The following is a 13,130-nucleotide window of genomic DNA, read 5'->3' as shown; positions in this document are numbered from 1 at the left end:
TGGCACCCTGACCAGATTCACCTACTGTCTGAGATTGATGTAAATAATGTTTACAACTTGGCCCAAACTTGTTGGCCATTTATGGGAAGAATCCATCTTATTCTAGAATCACAAACGCTCATGCCGTCTTGGCCATAACAGGATAGCCGGATAAAGCATTAGCATCCTAGAATCTCTTTGTAAATTTCCAGACCCGGGAAAATAAAGAGCATTTGCTTCAGTAGGTCTGAGTAAAACTGTCAGCATTAGGCAGAGAGGCCCGTGAAAATAGCATTGGATTTAGAGTTGGCTCTTGAGTTACAGGTAGTTGTACCACCTTCTAGCTGTGCAGTCTTAGACAACTAACATAATCTCCCTGGACCCATGTTCTCATCTGGAAGACAGAAGTTCTATCATGAGTCCTGCACATACCCCGGGATGATTGGACTAGGGATATGAGAGTGCCTTGAAAACAATGAAATGCTATTTAAGTGAGAGCTACCACCATTGTGATGTATAGCACACTATAGGTTGTCTGATGACCATTTACTGCAAGTTTTATGACAGTCCTAAAATACATCAAGTTTTTTTATTTGTATCTCTGAGCCTCAGTTTTCTTATTGTAAAGTGAGGTGAAATGATACGGCATAGCCCACAGATTGAGTGAGTTAATAAGTGTGAGTGGGCCTGGAGTGCACAGGATGGTGGTCTTCTTTCTCTCTTGGCACTGCACTGAAACCTGGTAGAGCAGCTGTGCATCGTATAGTTTTGAATTCAAGTCTCCCACAAACACCTTTTTGGAAGCTTTCTGGTGATAGGATCAATGACCCTGGTGCTCCACTGCTGAAGGCATCTGAGAACTTAGCAAGCACTGTAGTAGGGAGAACTCCCGCCTGTCTTCCTGCCCCAAGGTGAGTATTGTCTGCACGACTCCCAGTCCTGTCCTATCTGAGAGGTTCTGTGCCTTCCATTTCAAGCGGAACATTCAAGAGGGAGTCTTGTCAGAGAAGCTAGACCATGGTAGGGAAGAGACTCGAAACAAAGACAAATGAGGACTATTAAAGAATACTGGGACAGTGAATCTGAAGAACAGAAGACAGGGGTCCATGACACAGCTGTCTTAACCTGAAGGAACTGGTATTTTCCAAACTTTTCAGTGGCAACCCATGGTAAGAAAGACATTTAATATCAAACCTGGTACACATTTACATAAATCTATAAACAATTGAAATACCTTGAAAAACAAAACCTGTCTCTCTCACATGCTATAATTCTATTATTTTCTATTCTACTCTTCTATTAGCCTATCCTATCCTATTCAATTGCATTGATTATAATACTGGATATAATTCCAAAATTTATTTTATAAGCCATTAATTAAAAATATTGCTATGGAAGACACGTATTATCCCAGAAGATGGAATTAGGACTTTGAGGTGAAAATTAGAGCAAATTTTAGCTCAAGGAAGAAACAACTAATAATTAGGCCCATTCAATATAGAATGGACCTCTCAAATTAGTAAGACTCTTGACATTGGATATTTTCAAGATTAGACCTAATTTGTATGCTGTGTCTGTAGATTAGGGACTTTCCCACTTCAAAGATTTAAAGAGCCCACAATTCACACTAAGCTAAAGGAAAAAAAAAAGAACATAAAGGAAAGTTTTCAGTTCAATAAAGCTAAAAGAGGCAGGGATTGGGGTGGGGGGGTGGCGTGTTGGGAGATTGTCTTTCCTTAGCTTCTGCCCAGTTAGAGAGAAAACATTCTCTGTTACACTTCTGCTCCCTACTACTGAGTGATCTCCCTGCCTTAGAACAATTTTTCTTGCTGTTGACAGTAGCAGATTTTGAAGCTATTGCTGCTAAGCTGCTGGGATGTTCCTTTTTCAAATCTTTGGTCACTTTAAGCCTTCATCACAGTTTAGGTAGTTGTCTTTTGAATGATCTTACAGTCTGTGTGTCTCTGTACCCTGGGCTTAGCAATGTTAAATGTAGAGTCAGTACAAATGATTGCTTATTGCATAAATGAATTCATGAGTACAGGCATGAATGAATGAAGATTCCACTAATCTGCTTAAAAGGAGGATCTTTGAGTCACTGATGCATATCTTGATTGGGAAAGTAGTATGTTTAAGAATAAGTAAGAATGGTAACAATTGTTGCAATGTTGACCAGCACTTGATTCCTAGGCATTCTGGAAATTTTTAGAGACAAGGACTCCTTTGTGTATCTCATGAAAATTATGGCTTTTATCCTCAGAAAAACATATGCATCTTTGTACAAATTATGTATACAATTTCAAGAGTGCAGTTACTCTCTCTGGCCTAATGTTAGGCTTAACAATTAGGTCTGACTCAAATGGAAATGCTCTGTAATTTTGTCTTTGCTTAAGCAAGTAGGATTTTGGAGAGAGCAGAATGCTTCATTACTATGTACCAGATACATGCTCAGTGTTTTATTTACATTAGTTCATTTACTTTACATAATAATCATGTGAACCATTGTGTTTTATATATATATATGATCTTCACATGATGTACTCTGCATATAGGTTAAATAAACAGGGTGACAATATACAGCCTTGATGTGCTCCTTTCCCAATTTTGAACCAGTGAGTTGTCCCACGTAAGGTTCTAACTGTTGCTTCTTGACCTGCATACCAGTTTCTCAGGTTTCTCTGGTACTCCCATCTCTTTAAGAATCTTCCACAGTTTGTTGTGATCCACACAAAGACTTTAGTGTAGTCAATGAAGCAGATGTTTTTCTGGAACTCCCTAGCTTTCTCTACGAACCAACGAATGTTGGCAATTTGATCTCTAGTTTCTCTGCCTCTTTGACACCCAGCTTGTGCATCTGAAAGTTCTTGGTTCACATACTGTTGAAGCCTAGCTTGAAGGATTTTGACCATCACTTTGCTGGCATACGAAATGAATGCAATTGTGTGGTAGTTTGAACATTCTTTGGCATTGCCCTTCTTTGGGATTGGAATGAAAACTGACCTTTTCCAGTCCTGTGGCCACTGTAACTGAACAACAACAAAGCTTTCTTTGTATAGTTCTTCTGTGTAATCTTGCCACCTCTTCTTATTCTCTTCTGCTTCTGTTAGGTCCTTACCATTTCCGTCCTTTATTGTGCCCATCCTTGCACGAAATGTTCCCTTGATATCTCCAATTTTCTTGAAGAGATCTCTAGTCTTTCCTATGCTATTGTTTTCCTCTACTTTTTACTCTGTTCAATTAAGAAGGCCTTCTTATCTCTCCTTGCTATTCTCTGGAACTCTGAATTCAGTTGGGTATATCTTTCCTTTTCTCCCTTGCTTTTTGCTTCTCTTCTTTCCTCAGCTGTTTGTAAAGCCTCCTCAGACAACTACTTTGCCTTCTTGCATTTATTTTTCTTTGGGATGGTTTTGGTCACTGCTTCCTGTACAGTGTTATGAAGCTCTGTCCGTAGTTCTTCAGACACTCTGTCTACCAGATATGATCCTTTGAATCTATTCATCACCTCTACCATATAATAATGGATTTGATTTAGGTCATACCTGAATGACCTAGTGGTTTTCCTTACTTTCTTCAGTTTAAGCCTGACTTTTGAATTAAGATTTCTGGGAGAAAAATCAACAACCTCAGATATGCAGATGAAACCACTCTAGTGGCAGAAAGTGAAGAGGAACTAAAGAGCCTTTTGAAGGTAAAAGAGGAGAGTGAAAAAGCTGGCTTAAAACTCAACATTCAAAAAACTAAGATCATGGCATCCAGTCCCATCACTTCATGGCAAATAGAAGGGGGAAAAGTGGAAGCAGTGACAGATTTTATTTTCTTGGGCTCCAAAATAATTGCAGACAGTGACTGCAGCCATGAAATTAAAAGATACTTGCTCCTTGGAAGGAAAGCTATGATAAATCTAGACAGAGTATTAAAAAACAAAGACATCACTTTGCCGACAAAGGTCCACATAGTCAAAGCTATGGTTTTTCCAGTAGTCATATATGGATGTGAGAGTTGGACCATAAAGAAGGCTGAGCACTGAAGAATTGATGGTTTCAAACTGTGGTGCGGGAAAAAACTCTTGAGAGTCCCTTGGACTGTGAGATCAAACCAGTCAACCCTAAAGAAAATCAATACTGAATATTCACTGGATGGACTAATACTAAAGCTGAAGCTCTAATACTTTGGCCACCTAATGCGAAGAGCTGACTCATTGGAGAAGACTTTGATTCTGGGAAAGATTGCAGGCAGGAAGAGAAAGGGACAACAGAGGACGAGATGGTTAGATAGCATCACCAAGTCAATGGACATGAATTTGAGCAAAGTCTGGGAGATAATGAAGGACAAGTAACCCTGGCGTGCTACAGTCTATGGGGTCACAAACAGTCGGACATGACTTAGGGACTGAACAACAACAATGTGGTCTTTGTATACGTGCTATAGAATAATATATTCTATACACATATATACATATACTATATATATAATCTTCATATGCAGAGATAATATGCATATGCACACACATATACACATGTGCAAAGAAAGTCATATTTGTACCACCCTTTCTTCTTCCCTGTCCTTCTCTTCCCTTAAGCATTCAATAAATTGTTTCCATCCCCTCTTCCCTTTCGGTCTCAGAATTTAAAACACAAAAATATTGTTCAGCACTCGTCTTTAGAGAAGCTCTCACCTGGTGACTTCTCTAAAACAAAAGGCTGGTTAATTTGCTGGGGCAGGAACATAGACTTTTTCTATTTCTTTGCTGATGAGGTGGGTATTGAGAAACAAGACACAAGTCAGTTTTCAACTGATTCTTCTGTTATATTCTCAAAGTGTCCTGAATAATGTGAGGACACAGAAATAAACAAGACTTAGTTCTTGCCCACAAGAAGTTCACGATGTAGTTTGAGTTAAATTATATTGTTTAGTTATAATCCAATAAAAAATAGCTTAATAAATAGCTCTGGACCACTGGATCCTAACTAAGGATATATTTATTAATATCCTTCATGAATAAATGGGGTACATCATGGGGTCTATTGAGTATTGTGTGCCGACAAGTCCTAGGGAGTGAAGTCCGGTGTACAGGGTTTCAAGTCATTGATATAGACTGCTTAAACCAGGGTTATGGAGGAAGTCACCCAGGAACACTTTGGAGAGTGAGAGGGTTGACTGAAGCCAGAATACTGAGCAATGGCACCACTTACCCAGTGGGACAGGAAGAGGATCAATAGTAGGACACTGGAAGGGAGCAACCAGAGTGAAGGTAGGAGGAGAACAAAAAGAGAATGTTGTTAAAAGCCAGAGGAGGGGATTTTAAGAAGCAAGATGAGGCCAGTAACATCATGCCACAGGGAGGAAGTAAGAGAAGTCTAGAAGAGTTAATGGACTTGGCTCTCAAGAGTTCATGGTGATATAAGCAAGAGCAATTTCTGTGAAGTGGTGAAGTGGAAACCCATTGCTGTGGGCTGTGGAGTAAATGGGAGGTGAAGAAGGTGAGAATGGAAATATGCACCAGTGGTTCCCAAATGCTGGACCATGGACTCAGCTGCATCAGAGTCACCTGTGGGGCATTAGGAAATGTAAATCCTTGGCCTCAACCTCACATTTCCTGATTTAGTGAGTCTAGGGTGGGTCTCAAGGATTCATGGATTCATAGTTCTAAAAAGCCAGGTTTGAAAACCATTAAGAGTATTAAGTCCATGAGGAAAGATCTTCCCTGTCTGATTCACCATTGTACCTCCAGGAGCTAGATCAGTTTCTTCCCATAAGTTTTTCAGTTACTATGTAGAATAGAATAGCAGCTCCATAACTGAACTGTTGGCATCAACTACTTCCAAAGGTTATCAATTAGGCTGAACCATATGAAATGACCATTTTTTGTGGGTCACAAATAGTCAAATTGGGGCAATTTCATGTAGTTTAATATTTTATTAATAAAACAGATGATATAAAAACTATGATATTCATCTCATGGGAGTCAACAGAAACTTTAGAATTATAAAGGGATCCTATAGTAGCCAGTCTCCAAAATGATCATCATGATCTTCACTTCATGATATTCATGTATGAGTGTAATGCTCTCCTGCTGAGTTTGGGTTGGACATAGAGAATAGAATACTGCAAAAGTGGTGGTATGTCACTCTTAATTAGGTTAAAAAGAGACTGTAGCTTCCATTTTGGGTATATTCTCTCTCTCTTGGATCACTCAGTCCAAGGGAAGCCAGCTGCCACATCATAAAGACACTCAGGCAGCCCATGGAGATCACTGCCCATCCCCACCATGGGGGAATAGAGGCCTCCAGCCACCAACCACAGGAGACAGCCTGGAAGAGGATTCCAGTGCCAGTCAAGTCTTGAGATGCAGCTTTGCCAGAGTCTCCCAGTTAAGCTGCTCCCATATTCCTGACCCTCTGAAACTGGATGAGAACTTAAATGTTCACTGTTATAAATTGCTATGTTTAGAGGTGGTTTACTCCCCAGCAATAGATAACTAATAGAAGCCTTCATTTTCAAGATGCTAGGAACTGATGGTTGAGTAGTTTTTACTTCAGCATACTTTTACATATATCATGTAAGTTTTTTAAGACAAGCTTTAATTCCTTTTCATTATTGAGGAATTTGAGTCATACGCTTTGGTGGAGAAAGTATTTTATTTGGAATCAGAAGATGCCATTTATTAGCTGCGTAATTCTGCAGATCACTTAATTTCTCTGAGCTTGTCTTTCCTTTTAGACAAAATGTAGATTACCACAATACCCCTTGTCTTAATGTTTATTGTAGGGATTAGATTATGAATACAGTGGATCAACTCTAAAGTGCTATTGAAATGCTAATTTTAATAGACGATAGAATTAATCACCTTTCACCTATGATAAGTCAATCAAGGTCACATAGCTAGTCAGTTGCAGAATAGGAACTTGCACCAAAGTCTCCTAATAGTAGCTAAGGACAGGGCTTACATAATTTGGTGCAAGCCACCTTTACTATATGAGCCTCAATTCCCCCATAAGTAAAATGAATAAAATGAACCAAGTGATACAGGGTTAACAGTCATTGATCAGAACCTAAGGAAAGAATGCTTGTCCAGATGTCTAAGTCTCCACAGAGCCAGGGTGAGGTGTGTATCTGACATCCCTGGGGTTTCAGGGCCTGGCTAGGCTGAGAGCTGAGGCGGCAGGAAGCTTTGTGATGTGCTCAGAGTAGGTGGCAGCCTTGGTGTCATGCAGAGGCACCTTGGTGTTGTGCAGAGGTTGTTGATACCACTGCCAGAGAAGATGGGGCTCATTCTTCTACTTGTGCTGCCAGCCCCACAAGCCCCTGCAATAACATCCTATCCTTTGTCACTTCAAACCCATATACTTCAGATCTGTGCTGGTGCCAGGAGAATTCACAATGAATTCAGTCTCCATTCATTCAGGAAATCACGGCTTTGGAGCTTCTATTGAAGACAACGAGCATCACATTTCAAATCAGGCTGAGAAGGTCAGGATTCAAGTTAGTGTTTGGAGTTGTATAAGACAGGTAATAATACTGTTAACTAAAGTTTGTATAGCACTTTAAAGTTTATAAAGCACACACTGTATATGTTCTCGTTCAAAGTTCATTATCCTCATTTTCAGCTAAGAAACTAAGCCTCAGGGGGATTAGATAATTCATGGCAGAATCAACTTGAACCTTGGTGAAAGTTTTCCAAATTGTATTCTCTTTCCACTGGATACTCTTGTACCTGTCAATACGGTTTCCTATTTCCCATCATTTAAGCAAATAAAAAAGCAAGTAGCAGGAAAAAAAAAAGAACTGTATTTTGTGATACATGAAAATTTTATAAAATTAATTATATGCATATTTAATTGTAATTATATAACATTTGTAAATGTAATTATATAATATGTAAGTTATATGTTATATTGTAACATGTTTGTTATATAGTTTATTTACACATATACATATATTTAGATATAAATGTTTATACATAAATATAAAATTAAGTTTTGCTATTCTAAAAATGTTTTGCTAGACTACAGTCATGCTTATTAACGGACTATCATTGTTTACACTATTTTCATGGTACAATGGCAGAGTTGAGTAGTTGTAACAGAGATCATACGATCTGTAAGCCTAAAATTGTTACCGTAAGGCCCTTTACAGAAAAAATTGTCTGACCCTGCTTTTACAAGGCTTATAGTTATCATATAACACTGTGGGGTAAGCAGATAAGTGGTGTTTCTCTTTTCTACACGTAAGAAAAGAGGCTTTGAGAGAAAAAGTGAATCAATTAATGCCACATAGCTTTAAAAAAAAAAAAAAAGGGAATTTATACTGGATCCCAAACTGCAAGTGACATTGTCTTAATCCCTACCCAAGTTTGTGGACTTTGATTAAACAACACACAAATAATGGATCAAGTGGTGTCAGGGAGATTAGCAAATAGGTTATAAAGCCAAAGCAAGGGAGAACAGTTTATAAATATAGGAACCCAAACATCTGGGCCACTAAAGTAAACATTCTTGTGCTTTCAAAATATACAAGAGGCAATGTGGTTAGTAACAAGCATAAAGGAAACCTTCCAACTCACCAGTGAGTGAAGAAGTACAAGAAAATTTTAATGAGATACTACTATACATTCTAAATTAGCAAAAATGTTAGATAATCATGTCTGATAGAGGTGATGTGCTAAAACTGGAATAGTTACTTACATATTGCTTATAGTAATGTAGTCATTACAGATACCTCAACCCTAACCCTAACCCATTTTTATGTATCACTGATTCTTATTGATGTATAACAGAAAACCACAAAATTCTGTAGAGCAATTATCCTTCAATTTAAAAAATAAATTTAAAAAGCAGACACTATTATTAGAAAGAAAAAAAAAAAAAAACAACTTAACCTCATTAAATACTAACTGAGCCCCTGGACGCCGCCATCTTGAGGAACTGAGTGGTCCAATGAGCTGCTGCCCTGTGGGGAACGCAGGGCACGCACACGCAGGCAGGGCTCAACTAGGTCACGGCTATGGAGGCGCCCGCAGTCCACCTGCTGCCGTTGCTGCTGCTGTTTGCGGCCTGGGCCCCGGAGCCAGGCAGCACCTCTGCGGAGGCTCCGCCTCTGGTCAACGAAGAGGTGAGGCGCACGGTGGACCTGAGCAGCCACCTGGCCAAGGTGACAGCCGAGGTGGTCCTGGCTCACACGGGCAGTGATTCCTCGCCCCGCGCTGTCTCCTTCCTGGTAGCGCTGGAGCCCGAGTTCGAGGCCCAGCTGGCACACCTCGGCGTGCAGGTGACGGGAGTGGATGAGGAAGCCAACAGTCTGGAAGTACAGGAGACCAAAATTAACGGTAAAAGCGGGAGATTCTTCACAGTCCAACTCCCAGTTGCTCTTGATCCTGGGGCCGAGGTTTCAGTCGTTGTGGAAGCCGTTTATACCCACGCGATTCAGCCGTATCCAATCCAGATTACCCAGTCTCAGAAACAGTTTGTGGTGTTTGAGGGGAACCATTATTTCTACTCTCCCTACCCGACCAAGACGCAAACCATGCATGTGAAGCTCGCCTCCCCAAACGTGGAGAGCTATACCAAATTGGGCAACCCCATGTGCCACGAGAATCTCCTGGATTACGGCCCTTTCCACGACATCCCTGCCTATAGTCAGGATAGTTTTAAAGTACATTCTGAGAACAACAGCCCTTTCCTGACCGTCACCAGCATGACCCGAGTCATCGAGGTCTCCCACTGGGGTAATATTGCTGTGGAAGAAAACGTGAACCTGAAGCACACGGGGGCTGTGCTGAAGGGGTCTTTTTCGCGTTATGATTATGACAAATGGATAGATAGTGGCATCTCCTCCATCCGTTCTTTTAAGACCATCCTTCCTGCCTCTGCCCAGGATGTTTATTACCGGGATGAGATTGGCAGCATTTACACCAGACACCTCCTTATTTTGGATGACTCGGTGGAGATGGAAATGAAGCCTCGTTTCCCTCTCTTTGGCGGGTGGAAGACTCATTACATCATTGGCTACAACCTCCCAAGCTATGAGTACCTCTATAATTTGGGAGACCAGTATGTGTTGAAAATGAGGCTTGTGGACCACGTGTTTGATAAACAACTGATAGACTCTCTGACTGTGAAGATCATCCTCCCTGAAGGAGCCAGGAACATCCAGGTGGACAGTCCCTATGAGATCAGCCGAGCCCCCGACGAGCTATACTATACCTACCTGGACACATTTGGCCGCCCTGTGATCGTGGCCCACAAGAAAAACCTGGTGGAACAGCATATTCAGGACATCGTGGTGCACTACACCTTCAGCAAGGTGCTCATGCTACAGGAGCCCCTGCTGTTGGTGGCCACCTTCTCCATTCTGTTCTTCACCGTTGTCATCTATGTCAGGCTGGACTTATCCATCACAAAGGATCCAGCTGCAGAAGCCAGGATGAAGGTGGCTTGCATAATAGAGCAGGTCTTGACCCTGGTCAGCAAGAGACTAGGTCTCTACCATCACTTTAACAAGACAGTCAATAGATACAAACAGTCCCGGGATGTGTCCGTCCTCAACAGTGGCAAGAAGAGCCTGGAGATGGAGCACAAGGCTTTGACCAGCGAGGTGGCACTGCTGCAGGCCAGGCTGAAGACCGAGGGCTCCAACCTGTGTGACAAAGTGAGCGAAATGCAAAAACTGGACACGCAGGTCAAGCAGCTGGTCCTGAAGTCAGCAGTGGAGGCCGAGTGGCTGGTGGCTGGCAAGCTCAAGAAAGACATGTACATCCAGAATAAGAAGCTCATTTCAGGAAAGCGACAGGAGCTGGTCAGCAAGATTGAACACATCCTGGATACCCTGTAGCCCTCCAGAGGGCAGGGTGGGCAGTGAACATGGAGGCCAGCAGATTATGGCTTCTGTATTTTGCAAAAGGTCTTCAAGGAAGAGGGAAGCCAGGCCTTGCCTCAAGCAACACAAGAAGCTTAGTTTTTGTCCCTAAAATGTTCTTAAAACAAAAAACAAAAAACACCTAAATATCATTTAAAACAAAATATCTTTGAATTTTGAACAAAAAGTTTTTGAGTTGGCTTTGTTTGTTCTGAAGCCTAGGATATTCTTTTCACCTTCTAATTCCTGAAATTTGGGTATATTACAAGCATGTGTATGTTTTTTAAAGCACACATGACCAAATGAAAATAAAGCTAAGGCTGTAAAAAAAAAAATACTCTGTATTGAGTCTTTTAAAGCTCTTATTCTTTGATTCATTGATTCCATTTCTGAACATCTAATCTTGAAAGTAATTCTAAATTCAGAGAAAAGGCGTTCATAATAGTATTGTTTAGCATCAATCTGAAAGTAAATAAGTGTCTCGGAATAGCTGATTAACTAAATTGTGGTATATCAACCTGATGGACTACTATGCAGCCACTCGACCACTAAAGACTAGATAGCAAGGCAGAAATAAAATTTTATAATGTGAAGTTCAAAAAGCACAATACAACTTCTAATTTTTCTATGGTTTTTGCTATGAACAGTTATGTCTGTACTAGTACAAGGAGCAGTGAAAACAGGTGATTTCTTAAGGTGCTAGCACTCCAAATCCATTGTTGTTACAGCATTGACTAGATGGTAAAAGAACTGGAGGTCTTGTCTCCCCTCCAAGAGATTAGATCTGAGTTGTCTCAGTCACCATGTTGGTTGTGCTTATACTGAAGCCTCATGCTTCTCTTTACCTTAGGTCAAGATAGTGTCCAGAACTGGGGGCCAGGCTGAGCCCAAAGGTAGGGTTGAGGAGGCATTCCTGCCAGGGTTAGACAAGTAAAGAAAGAAGGGGCCAGGAGGCGGTCATGTCTCTGTCAGCAGATATTCATGGAGATCTCTCAGTTTGGGGATTGCATTGTCTTAGAAAGGTTCTGGACTTAGAGTCAAATTTTTGCAACTCAAGACCTGACCTTGAGGCTCTCTCAGGCATGAGGAAATGTGGTCCAGCACCCAGTTATAGAGGAAGGACTCTGTGTCTCACTCTCTGTTGGGCACCAAGAAGACAGGCAGAAATCAAACTCAGCTTTGTTCCTGAGGCGCCCCAGCAGGGAACAGCTACAGTACCTGGTATACTGCAGGCAAAAGGAGTATTGAACTCACTAAAAATGCTCAGAGGAGGAGAGCCCTCTAGCACAGTTTGAACATCTCTGCTTTTTTGAGACTCTCCAGTTAGCTTAATTGATGATAATTTCTGCACTGATTGAACAATAATGTTTATTCTCTGTTCACATCTAGCTTTTCATTGTGTATTTTAATCACAGCCTTATAGAACATTGTATATGGAAAGCCCTGTGAGGATATTTTGCATCTTTCCAGGGTGAAAAGTCCCCATAGCTCTTCTCTCATTTGTTTTCTTACACTAGACTGTATTTTCCCATCTTGAAAATCCTGTCTGAACATAGAATAACTCTTGGTAATTTATCTTTCTACTTCCTCTAAGGGTCATTGGTACCATCTTCTCTACCTCTTCTTCCCCTTAAGCCCCACTCTGAACTTGCCCATTGAGATGGTAGCAGGGTTTTTGCTCTTTAGGAAGTATCGGGACAGAGGAGATAGACATGTTATCCAAAAACACCAGGGGAAGCAGAGAGTGTGAGACTTGGAAGATGGGTAGGATTTAGGCAGGAGAATAAGGGGCTTATTTGGGGACCTCTCAGTGGCTGTTTGGAATTAACCCAGGAATTGTATCATTTCCATTTTCTGGCAATATGGAGCATGGTGTGAGAAATGGGATTTATCTTGGTAGATACCCTAGGAGAAAAACAGGTCATCTACGCGGATGCTGCAGGGTTTCCATCTTTGGGCCTGTGAATGGCACAGTGGCTCCTGGAAACCTCAGGACTTGGTTAACAAGTTATTAGGAAATACGAACAATCCCAGTAAAAGTAGCAATAAAGCTGCTGCTGCTGCTAAGTCACTTCAGTCATGTCCGACTCTGTGCGATCCCAGAGACGGCAGCCCACCAGGCTCCGCCGTCCCTGGGATTCTCAAGGCAAGAACAATGGAGTGGGTTGCCATTTCCTTCTCCAGTGCATGAAAGTGAAAAGTGAAAGCGAAGTCGCTCGGTCGTGTCCTCAGCGACCCCGTGGACTGCAGCCCACCAGGCCCCTCCATCCATGGGATTTTCCAGGCAAGAGTACTGG

At 41.3% G+C, this 13,130-nt stretch overlaps 1 protein-coding gene across 1 annotated transcript; it reads left to right on the top strand.

Annotated features, from left to right (window-relative positions):
- The first annotated feature begins 8,936 nt into the window (after positions 1-8,936).
- LOC133252823 (dolichyl-diphosphooligosaccharide--protein glycosyltransferase subunit 1-like) lies at positions 8,937-11,181 on the top strand. The gene has a single exon (XM_061425794.1). The coding sequence runs from the start codon at positions 8,983-8,985 to the stop codon at positions 10,807-10,809; it is 1,827 nt and encodes a 608-aa protein (XP_061281778.1). The 5' UTR covers positions 8,937-8,982; the 3' UTR covers positions 10,810-11,181.
- Positions 11,182-13,130: the final 1,949 nt, after the last annotated feature.

The sequence above is a fragment of the Bos javanicus genome, chromosome 8 (assembly GCF_032452875.1).
Source record: "Bos javanicus breed banteng chromosome 8, ARS-OSU_banteng_1.0, whole genome shotgun sequence".
Lineage (NCBI taxonomy): Eukaryota > Metazoa > Chordata > Mammalia > Artiodactyla > Bovidae > Bos > Bos javanicus.
This window is presented reverse-complemented; position numbering and strand designations above follow the sequence as displayed.